The sequence below is a fragment of a genome, unplaced genomic scaffold, assembly GCF_019419815.1.
Source record: "Pyrus x bretschneideri cultivar Hongxiangsu unplaced genomic scaffold, Pyrus_bretschneideri_v1 Contig19, whole genome shotgun sequence".
Classification (NCBI taxonomy): domain Eukaryota; kingdom Viridiplantae; phylum Streptophyta; class Magnoliopsida; order Rosales; family Rosaceae; genus Pyrus; species Pyrus x bretschneideri.
In genome coordinates, this window is record NW_025999490.1 from 4,997,853 (window position 1) to 5,021,889 (window position 24,037).

The window sequence follows — 24,037 nt, forward strand, 5'->3', positions numbered from 1 at the left end:
TATGTTCGCCTATATCCTATGTTTCAAGAAAATTGTGATCAATCAGTGTTCAAGAAAATCGTAATTTTTTTTTTTATTCAATAGAAAAAGAATGAAAGAGTATGTTATTTTTCTGAGTCTATTCAATAGAAAACACTAAGAAATTTTCTGAGTCTATTTTTTTTTATCAATTTAAGTCATATTTAATAATTTGTTCACCGAATACCTAAATAAATATGAGATGAATGCTGTATTTCATTAACTGCCTTTCTTACCTTACAATGTACTATTTATGCTAATACCCAACCCTAACTGTCACCATAAAATGCTGCCATCGTCTCTGAACATATGGAAAACCTTAAATGCATTAATAAGTTAAACTAAACCCCCACAGAAACAAGAAAGTTCAAAAAGAGAGAACGTATTAAAAACAGATCAAGGCATGCAAAAATATAAACTGCTATCTACAAACTAGCTGATTAAACCAGAAAGTTTCCTAGCTTACATAGTTGTCGCCATCCTCATCATTAGCATCATCGTCTTGGTCCTCCTCATCATTATTATCATCATCATTCTCATCATCCTCATCATTAGCTTCATCGTCTTGGTCCTCCTCCTCATCATTCTCATCATTCTCATCATCCTCATCATAATCCTCATCAAAATCATCAACTTCGCGAGAAATATATTTCAAGGCCTCTTTGTAAGGGATAGAAAGGGAATTTGAAATTCTCCACCGTTCCCCTTCGGCAATCATAGTTTTGTCGCATAGTAAACGTACCCCTATTTTCTTCACCTCAACATTACCACGAGTTGCAATAACATGGACCGAATCGCCTTCTTCCAAATTGAACCCAGTTTCCGGCAACAAAAAATTTGCCAGCCAAATGTACTCTCCATCGGAAATAACATCAAGCACATTGTTAACAAAATTAGTACGCTTGGTGTGATTAATAACATAAATACGAGACCCAATAATAAGACAAGAACCCCCGTTGGGATCATAAGGACTCCTGTTGTGATCATAAGGACAATAAGCCATGCACACAGCCAACGCTTTTGCATTACAACCAATTTCCTTAGGCACTTCAAAACGGACTTGGGTACCCTCGTTGACATGATTGAACCAAGTGGGAATTTGTCTTCCTACAAGATTCATCCATCCAGATCCCGTCCATCCCTATACCATGTTGAACAAGATTTTTGTGAGTAATACATACATAACACACATTTGCGAGGGAGGAGAGGGGGGTGGTGTGGAAGAGAGAGAGTACCTGTAGCGTGCTATCCTTAAGAATGAAATCTATGACATTGTTGTGTGTTGTCATATTAAGGTCGAGGCCCGAGTTTAACGCGCTATCCAAGCCTGGAAATTCAATGAGTTTCGGGGAACCGAGTTCGCATGCCATCAACATGCCTGAAACATCTGGCATTCTTTCAAATGCAGAGCAGTTGTGCATGTATAGGATTCTCAAACGTTGTGGTAAATCTGTGATCTCGACAAGGTTTCTGCAACCACTCAAGATTAGATCATCAAGATGGGAGAGGCCACTGAGGCTTGGAAGGCTCCGAAAATTATTGTTATTTAGATATAAGCTCCGTAAACAAGGTAGACTACTCCCAATATCATTAGGCACTTCCTCTAATTTGCTGTTCGCCAAATTTAAGCTTGTTAAAGAGCGTAAGCCTCGTAAGGAAGGTAGCTGCAAAGAACACTTCAAGTTCCTCAAAGATAAGTACTCAAGGTTCTCCAGTCGTCCGATGGAAGGTGGTACTTTTTCTATGGCCGTCCCATCTGCAGAAAGAGTGACCAAACTTTGTGGTAAATCTGTGATCTCGACAAGGTTTCTGCAACACTTCAAGTTTAGGAAAACAAGATGGGAGAGGCTACTGAGGCTTGGAAGGCTCCGAAAATTATTGTTATCTTGATATAAGTACTTTAAACAAGGTAGACTACTCCCAATATCATTAGGCACTTCCATTAAATTGCTGTCTTCCAAATGTAACTCTGTTAAAGAGCGTAAGCCTCGTAAGGAAGGTAGCTGCAAAGAACACTTCAAGTTCCTCAAAGATAAGTACTCAAGCTTCTCCAGCCGTCCGATGGAAGGTGGTACATTTTTTATGGCCGTCCCATCTGCACAAAGAGTGACCAATGATGCCAATTCTCCCAAGTTATCAGGCAAGCTTTGGAATCTTGAACAACCATCGAGAACAAGAGTTTTGACAGATTTCAACTTGCAGAAACTCCTCGGAAGAGCCTTAAGCGTTTCACAGTCTTTCAAATTCACCAACACAAGACTCTTGAGATCTCCGATGGACTTGTGAACTTTAGCCAACCTCTTACAGTCTTTGAGTATCAATTTCTCAAGATTTGGGAGTTTCGAAAAGTCTGGCGATTGTGTTAGATCGTGGGAGTGGCTGAGATTTAGAATCTTCAACTTATCCAGCAACTGTTAAGAAAAATAAAATTGAAATAAAAAATTAAAATCCAAAAAGAAGATACAGAGAGCATAAAAACAATTCCTAATTTGGTTCAGGTTACATTGTACGTACCCCAGAATGCTTACAAAGAACTTGTTTGAGGCTGCTGTACCGCATGTCGATAGCGACTATGTTTGGTTGACACAGTTTTATTGGTATGAACTCCAATGGGAATCCATGCCAACACAGCCATCTTAATTTTTTGAAAAGACGTTGGTATTCCCCAGCGAGCCGAACGTAATTTAGTTGAAGCAATCTCAGTCTCCTCATATTTCTAAGCGCCTCAGTACTGAAACTGGTCTCTTCAAGACTCGGCAAATTCAAAGCCAGACCTTCAATTTTTTCAGTTCCCTGCTATTCGAAAAAACAGACTCCAAATAAGAGAAGGCTTTGCATGAAAAAAAGTTAGATTACGAACTTACATATGCTTACACGTTTAACATAAAGTTCGATTGGGAAAGTACTTACAGATTTGTCTATCAATACAGCTTTTACATCTTCAGGACGCCACAATCTACTCCGTTCTTCAGGGAAATCGGTATTTTCTGCACGCACGATATCTCTGCCCATATCCCGAAGCAAATCATGCATCATAATCTTGTTTTCACTATTAATAGTTACAAGGCATCGGTCAAGGAGGACCTTGATTCCTGTTGTTGCACAAAAGCCACAACCATCCAAGATTTGTATGACATCGTTCTTGTCCATTCCGATAAAAAAACAAGCTATATCGAGGAATATCCCCCTCTCCAAATCATCATTTAGCCCGTCGTAGCTTATTTTCAGTTGTGCCTGAATTTTTCCAGGAGGAATTATTTTCAATTTATCCAATGTACTTTTCCATTCTGCTACACTTCCCTTCGAATAGACCAGATCCTAAAATTTGAAGAGCTAGCGGCAGTCCTACACAGTAATCGACAACTTTTCTTGCGAGCTCGAGATATTGATTAGGACAACAACTACTTCTGAAAGCATGCCAACTTAGGAGCTCAAGAGCTTCTTCTTGGTCCATTCCTTCCGCCTGATATATCTTATCAACTGCAAATTCTTTTAGCACATGTTCGTTTCTAGTTGTGATGATGATTCTACTCCCCGGGCCAAAAGAGTGGCAATTTCCAGCTAATTCACGTAACTGCTTCACATCATCTACATCATCAAGTATGACAAGTACCTTTAAGCGTCGAAATCTTTCCCCTACCAAGGCGGTCCCTGCAGCAACACTGCTTACCTTTATCTTGGTTTGCAAGATATTTGAAAGAAGTTGTCTTTGCAATTCTTCTAGTTTCTTTTCCCTCACTTTTTCAAGGAAACTTTTACCTCGAAACCTGTCAGAAAATCGATTATAAACGGCTTTAGCAAGCGTTGTTTTACCTATTCCACCCATGCCCAAAATTCCAATCACCCGAATATCATCTGAATCTCCGATGCATAAATATTTACTGATATCTTGCACTCGAGAATCTATTCCGACTTGGTAGGGCGCTACGTCTAAGTATGTGTTGTTCAGCATCCTAGTGACTTCCTCAGTAATCATCCTGATAAACTTTGCTTCATGCCTGGCATTAGTCAAGCAGAGAAGCAAAACGAAGATTGTTATACAACTACAAGACGAAATTGAACTAATACACAAAATTACTTATCATGACTAGAGATTTTATTTAAGACAAATTTCTTTGAGGTGTTGCGTTTAAACTTAGCAAACATCAATTAAAAATTCAAATTAGAAACACAAACAAACAAAATCAGTTGAAGCTTTATTGTATGATTTTATTAAAAGAGGTCCAAGAAATCGCGTGCTTCCAAATTAATAAGCAAAGGTACGTTAACGCCTAAATTCATAAGAGAAGAAATTAGTAATTACCCGTCCAAAGTTTTTTGGAGATCCCCGCCAGCCAAATTCGAAGCTTCAGAAAGAGCAGTTCTCCACCCCTCTACCTTACAACTCTGTACCTTCTTTTCATCTATATGGTCCTGAAACGATTGTCCAAAACTGCCTCTCTGTTTCCTGACATGCGAAGGATCAACGTCGTAGAACATAAGAGTTATGTTCGCCTATATCCTATGGTTCAAGAAAATTGTGATCAATCAGTGTTCTACGCCTATACCCTAACTGTCACCACAAGATGCTGCCATCGTCTCTGAACATATGGAAAACCTTAAATGCATTAATAAGTTAAATTAAACCCCCACAGAAACAAGAAAGTTCAAAAAGAGAGAAGTATTAAAAACAGATCAAGGCATGCAAAAATATAAACTGCTATCTACAAACTAGCTGATTAAACCAGAAAGTTTCCGAGCTTACATAGTTGTCGCCATCCTCATCATCATGGTTGTCATCATCCTCATCATTAGCATCATCGTCTTGGTCCTCCTCATCGTTATTATTATCATCATTCTCATCATCCTTATCATTAGCTTCATCGTCTTGGTCCTCCTCCTCATCATTCTCATCATCCTCATCATAATCCTCATCAAAATCATCAAATTCGCGAGAAATATCTTTCAAGGCCGCTGCCTCTGTGTAAGGGATAGAAATGGAATTTGAAATTCTCCACCCTTCCCTTTCGGCAATCATAGTTTTGTCGCATAGTAAACGTACCCCTATTTTCTTCACCTCAACAGCACGAGAAGTTGCAATAACATGGACCGAATCGCCTTCTTCCAAATTGAACTCAGTTTCCGCCAACAAAAAATTTTCCAGCCAAATGTACTCTCCATGGGAAAAACCAAATTCCACACTGTTAACAAAACTAGTACGCTTGGTGTGATTAATAACATAAGTACAAGACTGAAAAAAACGATGAGAAGAACCCCAGCTGTGAGTATAAGAACAATAAGCCAGGCACACAGTCAACGCTTTTGCATTACAACCAATTTCCTTAGGCACTTCAAAACGGACTTGGGTACCCTCGTTGACATGATTGAACCAAGTGGGAATTTGTCTTCCTACAAGATTCATGAATCCACGTCCTGTCCATCCCTATACCATGTTGAACAAGATTTTTGTGAGTAATACATAGATAACACACATTTGCGAGGGAGGAGAGGGCGGTGGTGTGGAAGAGAGAGAGTACCTGTAGCGTGCCATCCTTAAGAATGAAGTCTATGACATTGTTGTGTGTTGTCATAAAAAGTGTGAGGCCCGAGTTAAACGCGCTATCCAAGCCTGGAAATTCAATGAGTTTCGGGGAACCGAGATGCACCAATGTCGCCAACATGCCTGAAAAATCTGGCATTCTTTCTAATGCAGAGCAGTCCTCCATCCCCAGGATACCCAAACTTTTTGGTAAATCTGTGATCTCGACAAGGTTTCTGCAACTATCCAAGTGTAGGTGAAAAAGCATGGACAGGCCACTGAGGCTTGGAAGGCTCCGAAAATTATTCTTACATAGATTTAAGCTCCATAAACAAGGTAGACTACTCCCAATATCATTAGGCACTTCCATTAAATTGCAGTGTCCCAAAGATAACTTTGTTAAAGAGCGTAAGCCTCGTAAGGAAGGTAGCTGCAAAGAACACTTCAAGTTACCCAAATATAAGCGCTCAAGTTTCTCCAGTCGTCCGATGGAAGGTGGTACTTCTTTTATGGCCGTCCCATCTGCAGAAAGAGTGACCAATGATGCCATTTCTCCCAAGTTATTAGGCAAGCTTTGGAATCTTGAACAACCATCGAGAACAAGAGTTTTGACAGATTTCGACTTGTAGAAACTCCTCGGGAGAGCCTTAAGCGTTTCACAGTCTTTCAAATTCACCAACACAAGACTCTTGAGATCTCCGATGGACTTGTGAACTTTAGCCAACCTCTTACAGTCTTTGAGTATCAATTTCTCAAGATTTGGGAGTTTCGAAAAGTCTGGCGATTGTGTTAGATCGTGGGAGTGGCTGAGATTTAGAATCTTCAACTTATCCAGCAACTGTTAAGAAAAATAAAATTGAAATAAAAAATTAAAATCCAAAAAGAAAATACAGAAAGCATAAAAACAATTCCTAATTTGGTTCAGGTTACATTGTACGTACCCCAGAATCCCCACAAAGAACTTGTTTGAGGCTGCTGTACCGCATGTCGATAGCGACTATGTTTGGTTGACACAGTTCTATTGGTATGAACTCCAATGGGAATCCATGCCAGCACAGCCATCTTAGATTTTTGGAAAGACATTGGTATCCCCCAGCAAGTCGAACGTAGTTTAGTTGGAGCAATCTCAGTCTCTTCATATTTCTAAACGCCTCAGTACTGAAACTAATCTCTTTAACACTTGGCAAATCCAAAGCCAGCCCTTCAACTTTTTCAGTTCCCTGCTATCCGAAAACAGACTCCAAATAAGAGAAGGCTTTGCATGGAAAAAAGTTCAATTACTAACTTACATATGCTTACACGTTTAACATAAAGTTCAATTGGGAAAGTACTTACAGATTTGTCTATCAATACATCATTTACATCTTCAGGATGCCACAATCTACTCCGTTTTCCAGGAAAATTGGGTTTTTCTGCATGCACGATATCTCTGCCCATATCCCGAAGCAAATCATGCATCATAATCTTGTTTTCTCCATTAATAGTTACAAGGCACCGGTCAAGGAGGACCTCGATTCCTGTTGTTGCATAAAAGCCACAACCATCCAAGATTTGCATGACATCGTTCTTGTCCATTCCGATAAAAAAACAAGCTATATCGAGGAATATCTGCCTCTTGTAATTATCATTTAGCCCGTCGTAGCTTATTTTCAGTTGTGCCTGAATTTCTCCACGAGGAATCATTTTCAATTCATCCAATATACTTCTCCATTCATCTACACTTCGTTTGAAAAGAGTAGATCCTAAAACTTCAAGAGCCAGCGGCAATCCTTCACAGTAATTGACTACTTCTTTTGCGAGCACAAGATATTGTCTAGGACAACAACTACTTCTGAAAGCATGTGAACTTAGGAGCTCAAGAGCTTCTTCTTGGTCCATTCCTTTCGCCTGATATATCTTATCAACTGCAAATTCTTTTAGCACACGTTCGTTTCTAGTTGTGATGATAATTCTGCTCCCTGGGCCAAAAGAGTGGCAATTTCCAACTAATTCACGTAGCTGCTTCACATCGTCCACATCATCAAATATGACAAGTACCTTTAAGCGTCGAAATCTTTCCCTTACCAAGACGGTCCCTGCAGCAACACTGCTTACCTTTGTCTTGGTTTGCAAGATATCAAAAAGAAGTTGTTTTTGCAAATTTTCTAGTTTCTTTTCCCTCACTTTTTCAAGGAAACTTTTACCTTGAAACCTGTCAGAAAATCGATTATAAACGGCTTTAGCAAGCGTTGTTTTACCTATTCCACCCATGCCCAAAATTCCAATCACCCGAACATCATCTGAATCTCTGATGCATAAATATTTACTGATATCTTGCACTCGAGAATCTATTCCGACTGGGTAGGGCGCTACGTCTAAATATGTGTTGTTCAGCTTCCTAGTGACTTCCTTAGTAATCATCTTGATGAACTTTGCTTCATGCCTGGCATTAGTCAAATTGAGAAGCAAAACGAAGATTGTTATACAACTACAAGACGAAATTGAACTAATACACAAAATTACTTATCATGACTAGAGATTTTATTTAAGACAAATTTCTTTGAGGTGTTGCGTTTAAACTTAGCAAACATCAATTAAAAATTCAAATTAGAAACACAAACAAACAAAATCAGTTGAAGCTTTATTGTATGATTTTATAAGAGAAGAAATTAGTAATTACCCGTCCAAAGTGTTTTGGAGATCCCAGCCAGACAAATTCGAAGCTTTAGTAAGAGCAGTTCTCCACCTCTCTACCTTACAACTCTCTACCTTCTTTTCATCTATATGGTCCTGAAACGATTGTCCAAAACTGCCAGTCTGTTTCCTGACATGAGAAGGATCAATGTCATAGAATATCGGCAAAACTAACTGCCCCAGCGTTCTTCTACACTCCATGATCTTAACCAGCTCCTCGAGGCACCAGCTGGAGTTCGCATACTGTCTAGAGAAGACGATGATAGAGATCTTAGAACCTTGGATTGCCCTTTCAAATGCGGTTGTTAATTCTTCTCCCTTTTTTAGTTCTTCGTCGTCAATAAAAGCATTGATTCCAGCCCTTGTTAATGCTTCATAGAGGTGGCCCGTGAATTTTTTACGTGTGCCTTCGCCTCTGAAGCTTATGAACACATCGTAGAGCGAACCTTTTGAGGAGGAGGACGAGGACAAGGAGGCGGAGGACGACGATGAGGATGAGGGCGAGGAGGTGGAGGAGGACGATGAGGATGAGGATGAGGATGCGGGCAAGGAGGAGGAGGAGGATGACGAGGCTTTATCGGGGACTGAGACATTCATTTGGCGAAAGACGAGGCCGAGGGAGCAGAGGAGGAAGATGAGGACATCAAAGACAAGACCGGAATTGCGAGCCGCAAGGTGGTAGGACAATAACACCACCACCAGAGTTAACAGCTTCCCTAAGCTCGACCAGGTATCCATTTCCTTCATTTTCTTTAGGCAAATTGAAGGTTTTTGGCGATATTGATTTTCTTTCTTCTGCAAGACTTCACTGCAAGAGTTAATTTGAAGTACCCTATTACACAATCCCGGATTATCCTGCCAATAATGCAATTACCCGACAACCCATCAGGCTGGGCCCCATTTCCCTCAGCCATTTCCCTTTACCTTTGCTTTTTTCTTCATTTTTGGCGTCAATCATGTGCGTTTACCCGTCAACTCTATGCCAATAATGCAATTAGGATTGCACATGGGTTGTGGACCCCATTTCCCTCAGCCTTTTCCATTTCCCTTTACTTTTTTCTTCATTTTTGGCGAGTTTCCTTTAATTTTGGTCAATCATGCGCGTCAATTATGTCCGCTTTCATACCTGTTTTAATTTTGGTCAATCTAGTTTGGAAAAGAACAAATTAGTTGGTTTTTTTTTTTTTATGGATTTCTTTATAGATAATGTTAGCGGTATTAGAAAATTTTATTAACATGAAATAAAAAAAAAATTATACTTAATCTATGGACATAAACCTTAACCCTTAATTTGGTCCAAGATATTATTAGAGCATTCCCACTTGGTTTGGTCCCGTGTAATTTTATTTTCCCTGCTAGCAAGATTATGAATTCCAACTATCTTTAGTTTTGTTGGAATAATTTCACAAGTCATAGTACACTCGGAGTAATAGACCACCAGCAACTGCACCTATAGGCCAAGACATATTCTATATAGCCCATCGAAAAAAGGGATTATAACTATGAGATTTCAGGTTGTGAACTTGTCATTGACACGGATTTTAAACAACTAGTTAACAAGAAAGTTAATCCTCGCACTGAATAAAGTTGCAGGCATTGAGTTTAGCAGCATTATTAACAAGGAAGAGCAGAAACCATGCAACTCCATCATCATGCATGAGTGGTATTTTTGGAAATACAACTATACATGCATATGAGGGTCCTAATTGTCATGAAAAAATGGGCATGTACATGAAAATCTATAAGCATTTTGAAAAAAATATATTCTCACTCATATATCTTTTTCAAATTTATATAGACAATAGTTAAAAGGCTTAATTACTGGTGCACCTTTGAAAGTGTGAAAAAATCTTACTCTGCCTCTTGAAACTTATTTTGATCCAATTTACTTACTTTTTAAAATATGTAAACGTGTCTCATTTATCGTATACCATTAGCTTCATTAAGTTTTGGGATGTGCTATCCACACAACCTTTATTAATTTTTGTCCGTTTATCTTTTTCAATTCATCCGTTCCGACGATCGAAAATTAAAAAGGTGTGTGATCCCTAAGTTTTTCTTCAATGTCGCTCACGTTAACGTGTCATTCATATGTCGAAAGATAGAGTACCTTTTTGCCTTTTCCTGTTGTCTAACTCAATACAAGTCTGTCCTTCTCCTTCACTTCTTTAGCTCATTTCACTCTCCCTCTCTCTCTCACTGATTTCTATCTCTTGGTCTTATTGACTTTTGGTTAAATAATGTTTAAAAAAAATAAGTTTTCACCTTTTTTATAATTTGTGATTCTCTTTTCCACGTGTGAGTGAGAGAGTAATGTTTAACTCATATAAATGACAAGTTTGATATTCAGTTGTTACTTTCTTATTGCGTGCCTTTAACAGCAAATTCTTATCACAATAAAGCATGCAACAAATCAAGTCTTAATGTAGTATTTGAAAAACATTACATGTCAAAATTACAAAGCAATCTTTTGTATAAATTAAGATAAAATATTGTTCAGATTATCGAATCACATGCATAATTTCCCAGTGGTTCACATAAAACCTCTGCAAAGGCTTCTATAAATAACACTTCGTCTTTGGCAATCTTCACACATGCATTAGCAATCAAACGTGCTTTTCAAGGAAGGTAATGATAAGCTAATTAACCTTCCGGCGACTGTTCTTGAACGAAATGCGATCCTTCGGACATGAATTGAATATTCAAATTGGGGACAAACTTTTCACCCTCCCAATGTCGATGTAGTAATCTATCCCTGGAAATTTGTTTGCATAATCCTTGCCTCCCATGATATAAAGTGCATGAACTTTAACAATTAGATTCGTCAAGCCGAATTCTTCTCTAAGTGCCCTACCAATACATAACGTAAAGTTCAAGCTAGCAGGGTTAAACTAATTTCAAATGATAGGTCTGATGATTCGATAACAATGTTTTTTTCATTAACTCTTCTAGTATGCGGAAGTAGTAGTGATTCGAAGATCAAATGCGTTTCCTATACGGAATGTGCAGTGCAGTTTGGAAGCCCGATTTCTCATACAGAGCTCCATATGCTGCAAGATCTTCCTTGGTGAACCAAGGGGGAAGAGGGTTAGATGGATCCACCAAGTCCATGATCTCCTGGTTTTCTGCAGCTATTGGTATTTCACTTCTGGAGAAAAGGATGTAAATGTTCCAAACAACTGTTTTCGCATCAAAGCGCCCAAAATCAGCCTCTGCCCGGCCAGGTTCCAATAGTAGTGGTAACAGTAAGTTGTAACTTGTAAGCAAACTAGTCATGGCATAGATATAGATAACAAGACCAAGAAAATGCACACCTGCCGTCTTGAAATGTAGAAGACCTCAGGGAACTTTTTATCGAATTTAGAAGGCTTGGTGGCATGATTGGCACTCCGATTGTTGTAACTCCCAAGACCCTATCTGGGTATGCAAGGGAAAATAAGTACGCTGGCCAAGCTCCAAATTTTTTTTCCGACGAGGAAAACCTACGTAAAATTTATGATCAAACGTGTTACATTGCAATTCTCTTAAGCTCTTACTGCATAATATGATTGGCACATAAGGAAATATAAATGTTATAATCCTTCAAACAATAAGCTTTTCATTTGCTGGACAAACAACAAAGCAAATAAATGCACGATGTAGAGATTTTCACACTCTCGTTCTCCTGCTACACTCTCCTGTTTTTTGTATCTTTAATTCTTCTTTGATTTATTCAACCCAATATGAACAAACGCGCGTAGAAAATTGGAGTTTGGAAATCACAAATGTCATCTAAATTTGATTACAACAAATTGCTTTTCCAATCAAACTTGTAATAACAACCAAACAATGATTAATGAAACAAAGAACCAACTTTCAAATTTGAAGCTCAATTTCTAGCCAAAATTATAAACAAAAAAGGCCAAAAATTAAAAATAAAAAAGTGTATCTAAAAAGTTTGTACCTTAGGAATAGCAAGGGAAACGAGAATTCCAAAGAGGACACTGATGAGGTCGTGGTAGGAGGCTTTGTCTGGTTGGGAAGGCGGGTCGGAGAGTCCGTGTCTGCGATAATCGGGAGCAATGGCTCGGAAGCCGGAGTGGGCCAGACCAATCATCTGGTGCCGCCACGAGTACCAAATTTCAGGGAAACCATGGAGGAACACGGTCACATTGGGACCTATATAAAAACAGAGAAAGACGGCGATTGATCGATTGTGTTCGTGTTCGATTTTACTAAAAAAAAATAAGTACGGGGTACGGATGAGGAAGTGGGGAGGAAGATATTCTGACCTGTTCCGATGTCGGCAACGTGGAGCTTTAGGCCTTGTACGGTGATGTACTTGTGCTGTATTTGTTCCATTTCAGTCTTCCCTTACGAACAAGAGAGAGAGAGAGAGAGAGAGAGAGAGAGACAGACAGAGAGTTAAGTTCTAGTTCAGAAAATGTATGCAAAGTTGAATACAATTTCCAAAGCCCTAAATCTTCATAGCCAATAACATCAGAAAGTGTTCGTCCTAAAGTTGAATATAATTACCAACTAGCTCTCAAGTTTAGTGATATTTCGCAGAGAAATGCAAAGGAGGCTATCAAAAGTGGGCTCTCCATAGACTCTTTGCATCTCATGTTTTTGGAACAATATTGTAAAATATTGGCACATGAATTAACACAAAATGTCAAGATCTATAGAGAATTCAACTTTTGAGAGAGCCCTTAGCATTTCTCTACTTCGAATCCGCACTCGGATCATCCAAATGAATTAATTTCCTTTTAATCAAATTAGTACTAATGACAAGAAAAACTTCTGGGATGCCAAAACAAAAGGAAAAAGGAGACTTGTATTTTGTTTACCATATGTACCAACCTAAACAAACAGGAGATTCCAACAAATATCTATGGAGTTAAAGGAAAAAAAAAAGATTTTTTAAATTAAGCAAGTTAATTGGAAAAAAAAACTAAAAAATACTAAGAATTTTTTTAAATATATACATATAAAAAGTCGGTTTAAATAGATGGAGAAAAAGTAGGAGACAGATTTGATAGTTTTAGTTTTTATAATTACTATATCATCCTTCATTTTTATGTTTTATTATTTTAACTTACTAAGAATAAAAAGGGTGAAAAGGAAATGAGAAGTGTTATTGACACTTCAAAAATCTTATTCTATACTTGTATTTTTCTTTCCTAATATAGAATGTTTGGAGTGTAGAATGAAATTTTTGAAGTGCTAATAACAATTCCCAAGGAAATTTCACCCTCTTTAGTATTAGATTAATTCCCAAACGCTAATGTCGTTTCCACGTGGTTTGTATAGAGTTACAAGATCGCCGGTGCTTTCGCACAAGGGATAGCTAGCCCATGACGTCACAATGTCACCATGTGGTCTGGGCCTCCGAGTTGACTCACCGAGTCTATATATCTATACATACACACATCTTCTAGGGTTTATAGCTTTCCTATAAAAAGGCAGGATTTCTCGAATTCTACAAGGGAAAAATTTGTAAAACTTGCATCTTTTGTTGTCTGTACTCAAGCTTGAATCACTACTTCCGTATTTTAGATGAATTTAGTGTAATTATCTTCACAGTTCGACGAATTGGAGCTCCAAAAATTGATATTGATTGGTAGGTCACAATACAAAACCTTAAATTCAGATCTTTTTTTATTCTATTTTTTTGATCAATTGAAGTCAAATTTAATAATTTGTTTACTGAATACCTAAATAAATATGAGATGAATGCTGTATTTCATTAACTGCCTTTCTTCCCTTATAATGTACTATTTATGCTAATACCCAACTCTAACTGTCATCACAAGATGATGCCATCGGGCATCTTAACAGCCATGTCCCGGAGAATGACGGGAGGAGGCGTGCACTGACGCTTACAGTTGGCAACTATGTGAGAAGAAGAGGGCTTCTCTAAACATATGGAAAACCTTAAATGCATTAATAAGTTAAATTAAACCCCCACAGAAACAAGAAAGTTCAAAAAGAGAGAACGTATTAAAAACAGATCAAGGCATGCAAAAATATAAACTGTATCTACAATCTTACATTTATTATAAAATAATAAAAAAGTAATAATTTTATTTTTAATTTCTGACTTTATAAAAAAATATTATTTATTTATTTTTATTAAGTTTTTTGGCCAAAAAATCTGGACCATTCATTAATTTCGTGTACATTATCGCTTGAAGTAACCATATTTGAATCACACGATGGTATTGCCAAATTGTATGTATTATTTGAAAGAGAAACGTTACATGCCACGACAGAATTAGGGGGCGTTTGTTTGCCCTCACTAAGTCGGACTGGACTGGACTGGACTAGCTATTAGTCCAATACTGTGTTTGTTCCATGCTGGGACTAACATTAATGAGACTAAAGGGGACTAGCATGGACAAAACCCTTCACTAAGAGGTCTTAGCGAGACCCCCCAATAACCATGGGACTAGCTAAGACTATCCTCTTTTTCTCGTCCTTGTCATGCTCAACGACCACTCCCGACAGACTCCTCATCATCTCCGGTCACCGAGATCAATCATTAACTTTCCGACTCTTTTTCAGATCCATTTCACAACCAACTTTCATATAAAATATACAAAATTGAAGCTGGGAGTGACAAGATTATAATTCTACCTGAATCGAGGCCAAAATGTGGTCGAATGTGGCCAGAAAATGGCCTAGAAGTCTCGGCCTGTTTGGGCTTCTTCAAATCCATGACAGATTCGAGCATGCAAAGCTAAGATCTCGGTCAAGGGATGGTGATGAATTTTTTGGCAGTGTTAACGTCATCCAATTTAACAAGGGTTGGCTGGAAAATACATCGGGAAACTTGCAACTCGTCAGGAAAATTAGAGCCGTGAGGTTCCGTTCGAACAACGCATAGCTAGAGAAAGAGGGAGGACAGAGAAATAGAGACTGGAATCGGTAAGGAGTTTGACCAGAAATGAGAAAGAGACATGAATTGAGAAGTCTGAGAGGAAAAAAAGAGGGAGAGGGTGGGACGAAGAATTGAGAGAAGAGGAAGAGAGTGGGACGGAAATGGTAGGAAAAGATGCAGAAAAAGATAAGTTCATAATAAAATATTAATAATTTATATATTAAATAATATAATATTAGAATTTGTTATTATCCAGCTTCTTAGTCCAATACTGCACCAAACGCTTCACTAAGTTAGTCCAGTTTAGTCTAGTCTAAGCCAGTCCAGCTTAGTCCTTGAAGCTAATCCAGTCCGAGATAGTCCAGCGCAACAAACGCCCCCTTACAGAGTTAGCCTTCTGCATAAGATTCGTCACCGCTACACTATTGGCAGTTTCATATCACAAGTTTATTTCCAAGGGACAGATCTCACTTCGTCACTGGCAATCTTCGAGCAAAGCATTAGCGTTTCAAATGTGCTTTCCGAGGAAGGTGAGGATCAGCTGATTGACCTCTTCAGGCGACTGTTCTTGAACAAAATGCGTTCCTTCGGGAAGAAATACAATCTCCAAATCGGGGACAAACTCTTTGATCTTTCCACTGTTTATGTAATCCTCTATCCCTGGAAATTTGTTAACATAATCCTTGCCTCCCATTATAAAAAGCGCCGGAGCTTTAACTATTGGATCTGCTACAGAGGACTCTTCTCTAATTGCCCTATCAATGAGTAAAAAGAGTTCAGCAGTCATTAACGAGTATGTGCTTACAACTTGGTCAAATATTGCTAGGGGTGATCGTTCTGTCTACATTAACAGTTTGAGTATGTAACAGTATGAAACCACTTGGTCAACTACATTACCTGTATGGAACTTGCAGCGCAGTTCGGAAACCCGATTTCTCATACAAAGCTCCATATGCGGCAAGATCTTCCTCACTGAACCAAAGGGGAAGAGGCGTAGATGGATCCACTAGGTCCATGATCTCCTGGTCTTCTGCAGCTATTGGTATTTCGCTTCTGGAAAAAAGGATGTAAACATTCCGAACAACTGTTTTCGCATTAAGGCGCCCAAAATCAGCCTCTGCACGTCCAGGGTTCCTGTAACATAGGCAACAGTTAGTTGCAAACTCGCGAGAAATTCATGCTTGCCATAGTATTGAACATATAACAAGACCAGGTAAATGCACACCTGCCATCTTGAAATGTAGAAACCTTCTGGGAGGTAGTTGCCCGTTTTACGAGGGCCTGGTGGCATGATTGGCAATCCTATTGTTACAACGCCTACGACCCTCTCGGGGTGCAGAAGAGAAAATAATGTCGCTACCCCAACTCCAAAATCTTTTGCAATTAGGAAAGCCTATGCAAATTTGAATACAATTTCCAAAGCCTTAAATCTTCAGAGCCATTAACATCAGAAAGTGTTCATCCAAAAGTTGAATACAATTACCAACTGGCTTTCAAGTTTAGTGATATTTCGAAGAGACATGCAAAGGGGACTCTATCAAAAGTGGGCTCTCCATAAATTCTTTGCACCTCATGTTTTTAGCACAGTATTTTATAAAATTGGCATAGGAATTGATGTTAAACTGTAAGATGCCAAGGTCTATAGAGAGTTCAACTTTTGAGAGAGTGCCCTTAGCATTTCTCTACTTCAAATCCACACTCCGATCATCCAAATAAATTAATTTTCTTTTAATCAAATTAGTACCAATGACAAGAAAAACTTCAGGGATGCCAAAACAAAAGGAAAAAGGAGACTTGTATTTTATTCACCAAGGAAAAAAAAGATTTGTTAAATTAAGCAAGTTAATTGGAATTAATAATAATTAAGGAGAAGAATCCGATGATTCTTTCTAATAAGTACCTTGGGAATAGCAAGGGAATCGAGAATTCCAAGGATGTCACTGGTGAGGTCACGGTACGAGGTCTTCTCGGATTGGGGAGGAGGGTCGGATAGTCCGTATCCGCGGTAGTCGGGAGCGATGGCCCGGAAGCCGGCGTTGGCCGCCGCAACCATCTGGTGCCGCCACGAGTACCAAATTTCCGGGAAACCGTGCAGGAACACGACCACATCGGAACCTATGATAAAAAAAGACGGCGATCGATCGATTATGGTTGTGTTCGATTTTGTTAAGAATAATAAATACGTTACGGTGCTGGACGAGGAATTGGGGAGGAAAATAATCTGACCTGTTCCGATGTCGGCGACGTGGAGCTTCAGGCCTTGTACGGTTATGTACTTGTGCTGGATTTGCTCCATTTCAGGTGGTTTTTCAGACGACAATCACAATGTGTACGAACAAGAGAGAGAGAGAGAGAGAGAGAGAGAGAGAAAGAGAGTTCCGACAAGACAATGTTTGGACTTGCCAAAAAAATGAAGCAGCTAGCATCAAATAGTAGGGCATTTACGTCCCTAAACCAAGTTACATTTTTATTTTACTATTTATCATTACTAGTCTTTTTTATGTTGTTTTCCTTGGGGCTTCCTCTTATCATTTTGAGAATTTTAACGAAATATTTTTAGTATTGTTCATTTTTAATGAAAAATTATATTTTATTTTTATTTTTTGGTATTATTTACTACACCTTTATTTGTTATTTTTCATTAAAATTAATTTTTTTTTTAACTTTTCGTTATTTTTCATTATAATTTTTATCTTGTTTCAGAAAAGAGATATTGTGACTCATATTTTAATTCTAATTAGATAGTGTAGTGCATATATCCGTTTCAAATTTATTTAGCAAAAGATTAAAATACTTAATTACTTTTGTGCCTTTGAAAGTGTTTGACAGTCTCACTTTATCTCTTGAAACTTCTTTTGATCCAGTTTACTTACTTGTTAAAATGTGTAAATGTATCTTATTTTATCGTATGTCGTTAGCTTCATTAAATTTTCTATAAATGTCGCTTATGATGACGTGTGAAAAAAGAGGACCTTTTTGTCTTTCCCCTTCTCCAACTTAATAAAGTCACTTCTTCTCCTTCACTCTTTGATTCATTTCACTCTCTCTCTCACACTGATTTCTATCTCTTGATGGTATTGATTTTTGGCTAAATAATCTTTAAAAAATATGAGTTTTCCATCTTTTTTTATAATAATTTATGGTTCTCATCTCCCTCTGTGAGTGAGTGGGTAATATTTAACTCATACAAAAGACAGCTTCAATATTCAATTACTACTACTTCATTGCATGATTTTAACCGCAATTTCTTAACTAAAAGTTTTAATGACATTACTGTTCGTTCGTTCAAAAGTTTTTTCGGTCCGGGATGTAGGTAAATCCTTAAAAGTGCATTAATAAGGAAAATCAAACCACCACAGAAACAAGAAAGTTCAAACAGAGAGAACAAATTAAAAACAGATCAAGCAGGAAGTCTCCTAACCAAAAAGACAAACTGCATCTGCAAACTAGCTGATTAAACCAGGAAATTTCCTAGCTTACATGGTCATCGTGGTCGTCGTCATCATGATGGTTGTCACCACCCTCGTCATTAGTATCGTCGTCGGCGTCATCCTCACTATCATCCTCATCATCATTTTCATAATCCTCATGAAAATCATCATCATTTTCGGTGGGAATTTCTTCTAAGGCCCTATCGTAAGGGATAGGATAGTAACGATAGTACGAACGACCTTCGAAAGTCTTGTCACACACTAAACGTACCCCTGTTTTCTTCACCATGAACTCGCTACGTAAACGTTCCCCTGTTTTCTTCACCATGAACTGATCACTACGTAGAATCTTTGCAATAACAAGGACCGAATCGCCTTCTTCGAAATTGAACTTATCTTCCCATAACGGTAAATGTCCCAGCCAAAGATAGTCTCCACCGCAAGCTGGTGGGCTCATTAGGTCGACAAAAAAACTAGTACGCTTGGTGTGATTAATAACACAAATGAAACAAGAACCAAAAAACACGCTGTCGACATCAATAAAAGAACAATAAGCCATGCACACAGCCAACGCTTTTGGATTACGACCAATTTCCTTAGGCACTTCGAAAGAGACTTGGGCACCCTCGTTGACATGATTGAACCAAGTGGGAATTTGTCTTCCTGCAAGAGTTATGTGTCCACGTCCTGTCCATCCCTATACCATGTTGAACATGATTTGTGTAAGCAATACAAATATAACGCACATATTTGACAAATAGGGGGTTTTGGGGGGGTTCAGAGAAAGGGAACCTGTAGCGTGCTATCCTTAAGAAGGTAATCTGTGAGATTGTTGTGTACTGGCATATGAAGTATAAGGCCCGAGTTTAACGCGCTATCCAAGCCTGGAAACTCAATTAGTTTGGGGGAAGAGAGAACCATGTGCGCCGACATACCTGAAAAATCTGGCATTCTTTCTACTGCAGGGCATTTGTATATGTCCAGGAGATACAAACTTTGCGGTAAATCTGGGATCTCAACAAGGTTTCTGCAACCATTCAATAATAGTTGACCAAGCTTGGAGATGCCAGTGAGGCTTGGAAGGCTATGAAAATCATTGCAGCTTAGATTTAAGTTCACTAAACAAGGTAGACCACTCCCAAAATCATTAGGCACTTCCATGAAATTGCTCTTTTCCAAATTTAATTCTGTTAAAGAGCGTAAGCCCTGTAAGGAAGGTAGCTGCAAAAAACACTTCAAGCAACTCAAAGATAAGCGCTCGAGCTTCTCCAGTTGTACGATGGAAGGTGGTACTTCTTTTATGGCCGTCCCATCTACAAGAAGAGTGATCAATGATGCCATTTTTCCCAAGTGCTCAGACAAGATTTGGAATCTTGAACAACCATGAAGAACAAGAGTTTTGACAGATTTTGACTTGTAGAAACTCCTCGGGAGAGCCTTAAGCGTTTCACAGTCTTTCAAATTCACCAACACAAGACTCTTGAGATCTCCGATGGACTTGTGAACCTTAGTCAACCTCTTACAGTCCTTGAGTATCAATTTCTCAAGATTTGGGAGTCTTGAGAAGTCTGGCGATTGTGTTAGATCGTGGGAATGGCTGAGATTCAGAATCTTCAACTTATCAAGCAACTGTTAGGCAAAACCAAATTGAAATAAAAATTTAAAATCCAAAAAGAAGATAAAGACTGCATAAAAATAATTCTAATTTGGTTCAGGTTACATTGTACGTAGCCCAGAATCCTCACAAAGAACTTGTTTGAGGCTGCTGTACCGCATGTCAATAGCGACCAAGTTTGGTTGACACAGGTCTTTCGGTATGAACTCCAACGGGAATCCACGATAGCACAGCCATCTTAATTTTTTGGAAAGACATTGGTATCCCCCAGTGAGCCGAACATACTTGAGTTGGAGCAATCTGAGGCTCTTCATATTTGTAAATGCCTCAGTACTGAAACTAATCTCTTCAACACTTGGCAAATCCAACGCTAGCCCTTCAATTTTTTCAGTTCCCTGCTAAGCAAAACAAGGGACTAAATAAGAAAGGTTTGCATGCAAAATAGTTCGATTACTTATATATGATTCTCTTCTATTCCTTACGCATTTAACATAAAGTTTGATTGGAAAAGTGCTTACAGATTTGTCTATCAATACAGCTTTTACATCTTCAGGACGCCACAATCTACTGCGTTCTTTTGGGAATTTAGAATTTTCTGCACGCACGATATCTCTGCCCATATCCCGAAGCAAATCATGCATCATTATCTTGTTTTTTGTGTTAACAGTTACAAGGCACCGGTCAAGGAGGACCTTGATTCCTGCTGTTGCATAAAATCCACAACCATCCAAGATTTGCATGACATCATTCTTATCCATTCCAATAAAGAAACAAGATATATCACAGAATATCTCCCTCTCATAGTCATCATTCAACCCTTCGTAACTTATTTTCAGCTGTTCCTGAATGTTATCAAGAGGAATTTCTTTCAATTTATCCAATGTACTTTTCCAATCTCCTATGCTTCGGTTGAACAGGTTAGAATCTAAAACTTGAAGAGCCAATGGCACTCCTCCACAGTACTTGACAACTTCTCTTGCGAGCTCGAGATATTGACTAGGACAACAACTACTTCTGAAAGCATGCCAACTTAGGAGCTCAAGAGCTTCTTCTCGTTTCATTTCTATCGCTGGATATACCATATCAACTGCAAATTCTTTTAGCACATGTTCGTTTCTTGTTGTGATGATAATTCTGCTCCCCGGGCCAAAAGAGTGGCGATTTCTAGCTAATTCGTGTAGCTGCTTCACATTGTCTACATCATCAAATATGACAAGTACCTTTAAGCGTCGAAATCTTTCCCCTACCAAGGTGGTCCCTGCAGCAACACTGCTTACTTTTGTCTTGGTGGTTTGCAAGATATCAGAAAGAAGTTGTTTTTGCAATTTTTCTAGTTTCTTTTCCCTCACTTTTTCAAGGAAACTTTTACCTTGAAACCTGTCAGAAAATTGATTATAAATGGCTTTAGCAAGCGTTGTTTTACCTATTCCACCCATACCCAAAATTCCAATCACCCGAACATCATCTGAATCTCCAATGCATAAATAATTACTGATATCTTGTACTCGAGAATCTATTCCGACTTGGTAGGGCGCTACGTCTAAGTATGTGTTGTTCAGCTTCCTAGTGACTTCCTCAGTAATCATCCTGATAAACTTTGCTTCATGCCTGTCATTAGTCAAGTTGAGAAGCAAAACAAAGATTGTTATACAATTACAAGACGAAATTGAACTAATACACAAAATTACTTATCATGACTAGAGATTTTATTTAAGACAATTTTCTTTGAGGTGTCGTGTTTAAACTAAGCAAACATCAATTAAAAATTCAAATTAGAAACACAAACAAACAAAACCAGCATCCCTTCCCTCTGAAGCCATTAGCCGGCGGCTCCCCTGCTGTGATTAGTGTAAGCTTAACAGTTGAAGCCTTATTGTATGATTTTATTAAAATAGGTCTAAGAAATCGCATGCTTCCAAATTAGTAAGCAAAGCCTAAATTCATAAGAGAAGAAATTAGTACCCGTCCAAAGTGTTTTGGAGATCCCAACCAGACAAATTCGAAGCTTTAGTAAGAGCAGTTCTCCACCTCTCTACCTTACAACTCTCTACCTTCTTTTCATCTATATGGTCCTGAAACGATTGTCCAAAACTGCCAGTCTGTTTCCTGACATGCGAAGGATCAATGTCATAGAATATCGGCAAAACTAACTGCCCCAGCGTTCTTCTACACTCCATGATCTTAAGCAGCTCCTCAAGGCACCAGCTGGAGTTCGCATACTGTCTAGAGAAGACGATGATAGAGATCTTAGAACCTTGGATTGCCCGCTCAAATTCGGTTGTTAATTCTTCTCCCTTTTTTAGTTCTTCGTCGTCAATAAAAGCATTGATTCCGGCCTTTGTTAATGCTTCATAGAGGTGGCCTGTGAAGTTTTTACGTGTGTCTTCGCCTCTGAAGCTTATGAACACATCGTAGAGCGAACCTTTTGAGAAGGAGGACGAGGACAAGGAGGCAGAGGAGGACGATGAGGGCGAGGAGGTGGAGGAGGACGATGAGGATCTGGGCGAGGAGGAGGAGGACGACGAGGCTTTATCCGGGGCTGAGACATTCATTTGGCGAAAGATGAGGCCGAGGGAGCAGAGGAGCAAGATGAGGACATCAAGGACAAGACCGGAATTGCGAGCCGCAAAGTGGTAGGACACCAACACCAGCACCAAAGTTAACAGCTTCCCTAAGCTCGACCAGGTATCCATTTCCTTCCTTTTCTTTAGGCAAATTGAAGGTTTTTGGCGATATTGATTTTCTTTCTTCTGCAGGACTTCACTACAAGAGTTAATTTGAAAGTACCCTATTACAAAATCCCGGATTATGACGACCTCTAACAGTCTTTCTAGTCAATTTTTTAATTCAACTTACAACTTTGGTAGAGAGTGCCCAAATGCATATTTGCAGGGCTCTCACTTTCAGTATGGCTAGATATCAAGGAAAATTATATATATTTTATATACAATTTGGTATAAAATAATCGAAGTTGTTGTGGAAAATGGCATCAAGGACGTTAGAATTGGTAGTTTAATTAGTGGACTTATCTTTCACTATCGTTACCATCCGTAGCAGTTGAAGAATGACTCTGACATGTGACCAATCACTTTGGATTTACTTGTGCTCTTACTTTAGAACGTTGAAAATTCAAACTGCATCAAAACAACGGATCGATTGACTTTAAAGAAGTTCCGACCAAAGTGGGACAAAGGGAAGGCCCCACAGTCCCGGAAAGAGGCTCCACCTCTTCCATCCTCCCGGGTGCGTTCATCAGCTAGACCTGCTGACAGGGCAGCTGCTAAGGATGATGCATTGAATGAGTTATGAGCAAAACGTTTGAAGCAGCAGGACCCTGAGGCTCACCGCAAGTTGAGAGATGCTTCTAGAGGAGGAAGTCCAATCAATCGAAGTTTCTCACACCTGAACAGGAAATCCTTCACTGCAGTGGGTCGGAGGAGCTCTAGTCAGAGTGACAGTGATAGTAGGTCTCGTAGTGAAGATGATGGATCATCAGGGGATGATGCAATGATTGACAGTGATGATGAAAGGTCAGAGGGACTAACTTTTGATGATATAAAGGAGATTACCATTCGAAGGTCGAAACTCGCAAAGTGGTTTATGGAGCCGTTCTTTGAAGAGTTAATTGTGGGTTGCTTTGTGAGGGTTGGAATTGGGAGGTCAAAATCTGGGCCTATCAGTGGTGGGAGCAGTACGGGGAGGCATGGCGGCAACTGCAGCAGCTTTGGAAGCTGCGGCTGGTGTAGGGAAGTTGATTGATGCGAGTGCCCCTGTTGATTTTGGAACAAAGTCAAATCTAAAGCATAATTTTGAGCTGCCAATATCAGAAGTTTGGCAGGCCATAGGGTGCTCAGAAAGGGTTCCTGGCCAGAAAGCAGCGAATAGAAGCAACAGTTGGGTGCCAAGTCCCGGAGAATGAC

General features: G+C 39.0%; 4 protein-coding genes across 7 annotated transcripts; all 4 read right to left on the bottom strand.

Moving 5' to 3' along the window:
• Window positions 1-216: 216 nt before the first annotated feature.
• LOC108865729 (disease resistance protein RPV1) lies at window positions 217-8,971 on the bottom strand. Of its 3 annotated transcripts, none has more exons than XM_048582335.1 (6): window positions 8,196-8,971; window positions 6,872-7,958; window positions 6,478-6,756; window positions 5,535-6,374; window positions 4,763-5,440; window positions 4,339-4,465 (listed from the first exon to the last, which is right to left on the bottom strand). In XM_048582335.1, the coding sequence occupies exons 1-6, from the start codon at window positions 8,954-8,956 to the stop codon at window positions 4,418-4,420; spliced, it is 3,693 nt and encodes a 1,230-aa protein (XP_048438292.1). In that variant the 5' UTR covers window positions 8,957-8,971; the 3' UTR covers window positions 4,339-4,417. The 3 variants fall into 3 exon arrangements, with proteins under 3 accessions (XP_048438290.1, XP_048438292.1, XP_048438291.1); XM_048582334.1 differs by having other exon boundaries at window positions 6,478-6,759; XM_048582333.1 differs by lacking the exons at window positions 4,339-4,465; window positions 4,763-5,440; window positions 5,535-6,374; window positions 6,478-6,756 and adding exons at window positions 217-1,159; window positions 1,254-2,429; window positions 2,533-2,811.
• Window positions 8,972-10,613: 1,642 nt separating this feature from the next.
• On the bottom strand, window positions 10,614-12,743 carry LOC103929329 (bifunctional epoxide hydrolase 2-like). The gene is given in 5 exon segments (XM_048582347.1): window positions 10,614-11,421; window positions 11,524-11,675; window positions 11,677-11,691; window positions 12,153-12,367; window positions 12,481-12,743. Coding segments are annotated over 5 exon segments (459 nt in total). The 5' UTR covers window positions 12,551-12,743; the 3' UTR covers window positions 10,614-11,414.
• A 2,709-nt stretch (window positions 12,744-15,452) lies between these two features.
• LOC103929417 (epoxide hydrolase B) lies at window positions 15,453-17,464 on the bottom strand. Its single transcript, XM_048582348.1, has 5 exons — window positions 17,298-17,464; window positions 16,972-17,186; window positions 16,295-16,464; window positions 15,969-16,205; window positions 15,453-15,826 (listed from the first exon to the last, which is right to left on the bottom strand). The coding sequence occupies exons 1-5, from the start codon at window positions 17,365-17,367 to the stop codon at window positions 15,580-15,582; spliced, it is 939 nt and encodes a 312-aa protein (XP_048438305.1). The 5' UTR covers window positions 17,368-17,464; the 3' UTR covers window positions 15,453-15,579.
• Window positions 17,465-18,379: 915 nt separating this feature from the next.
• LOC125468142 (disease resistance protein RUN1-like) lies at window positions 18,380-23,599 on the bottom strand. 2 transcript variants are annotated; one of them, XM_048582341.1, is made up of 6 exons: window positions 23,463-23,599; window positions 22,080-23,379; window positions 20,636-21,725; window positions 20,235-20,512; window positions 19,295-20,132; window positions 18,380-19,199 (listed from the first exon to the last, which is right to left on the bottom strand). In XM_048582341.1, the coding sequence occupies exons 2-6, from the start codon at window positions 22,808-22,810 to the stop codon at window positions 18,543-18,545; spliced, it is 3,594 nt and encodes a 1,197-aa protein (XP_048438298.1). In that variant the 5' UTR covers window positions 22,811-23,379; window positions 23,463-23,599; the 3' UTR covers window positions 18,380-18,542. The 2 variants fall into 2 exon arrangements, with proteins under 2 accessions (XP_048438298.1, XP_048438297.1); XM_048582340.1 differs by having other exon boundaries at window positions 19,295-20,131; window positions 20,234-20,515.
• Window positions 23,600-24,037: the final 438 nt, after the last annotated feature.

What these genes read in the sequence shown, in the direction of transcription:
- LOC108865729 (XM_048582333.1), bottom strand. Translation starts at nt 8,956, where the DNA reads ATGAAGGAAATGGATACCTGGTCGAGCTTAGGGAAGCTGTTAACTCTG. An exon ending in CTCCAAAACACTTTGGACGG is followed by an intron (nt 7,959 to 8,195) that starts GTAATTACTAAT and finishes GACTAATGCCAG; the next exon opens with GCATGAAGCAAAGTTCATCA. An exon ending in TTAAGGATAGCACGCTACAG is followed by an intron (nt 1,160 to 1,253) that starts GTACTCTCTCTC and finishes AACATGGTATAG; the next exon opens with GGATGGACGGGATCTGGATG.
- LOC103929417 (XM_048582348.1), bottom strand. Translation starts at nt 17,367, where the DNA reads ATGGAGCAAATCCAGCACAAGTACATAACCGTACAAGGCCTGAAGCTC. An exon ending in CGTCGCCGACATCGGAACAG is followed by an intron (nt 17,187 to 17,297) that starts GTCAGATTATTT and finishes TTTTTATCATAG; the next exon opens with GTTCCGATGTGGTCGTGTTC. An exon ending in GCGCTGCAAGTTCCATACAG is followed by an intron (nt 15,827 to 15,968) that starts GTAATGTAGTTG and finishes ACTCATTGATAG; the next exon opens with GGCAATTAGAGAAGAGTCCT.
- LOC125468142 (XM_048582340.1), bottom strand. Translation starts at nt 22,810, where the DNA reads ATGGATACCTGGTCGAGCTTAGGGAAGCTGTTAACTTTGGTGCTGGTG. An exon ending in TTCTTTGTGAGGATTCTGGG is followed by an intron (nt 20,132 to 20,233) that starts CTACGTACAATG and finishes TTTGCCTAACAG; the next exon opens with TTGCTTGATAAGTTGAAGAT. An exon ending in TTAAGGATAGCACGCTACAG is followed by an intron (nt 19,200 to 19,294) that starts GTTCCCTTTCTC and finishes AACATGGTATAG; the next exon opens with GGATGGACAGGACGTGGACA.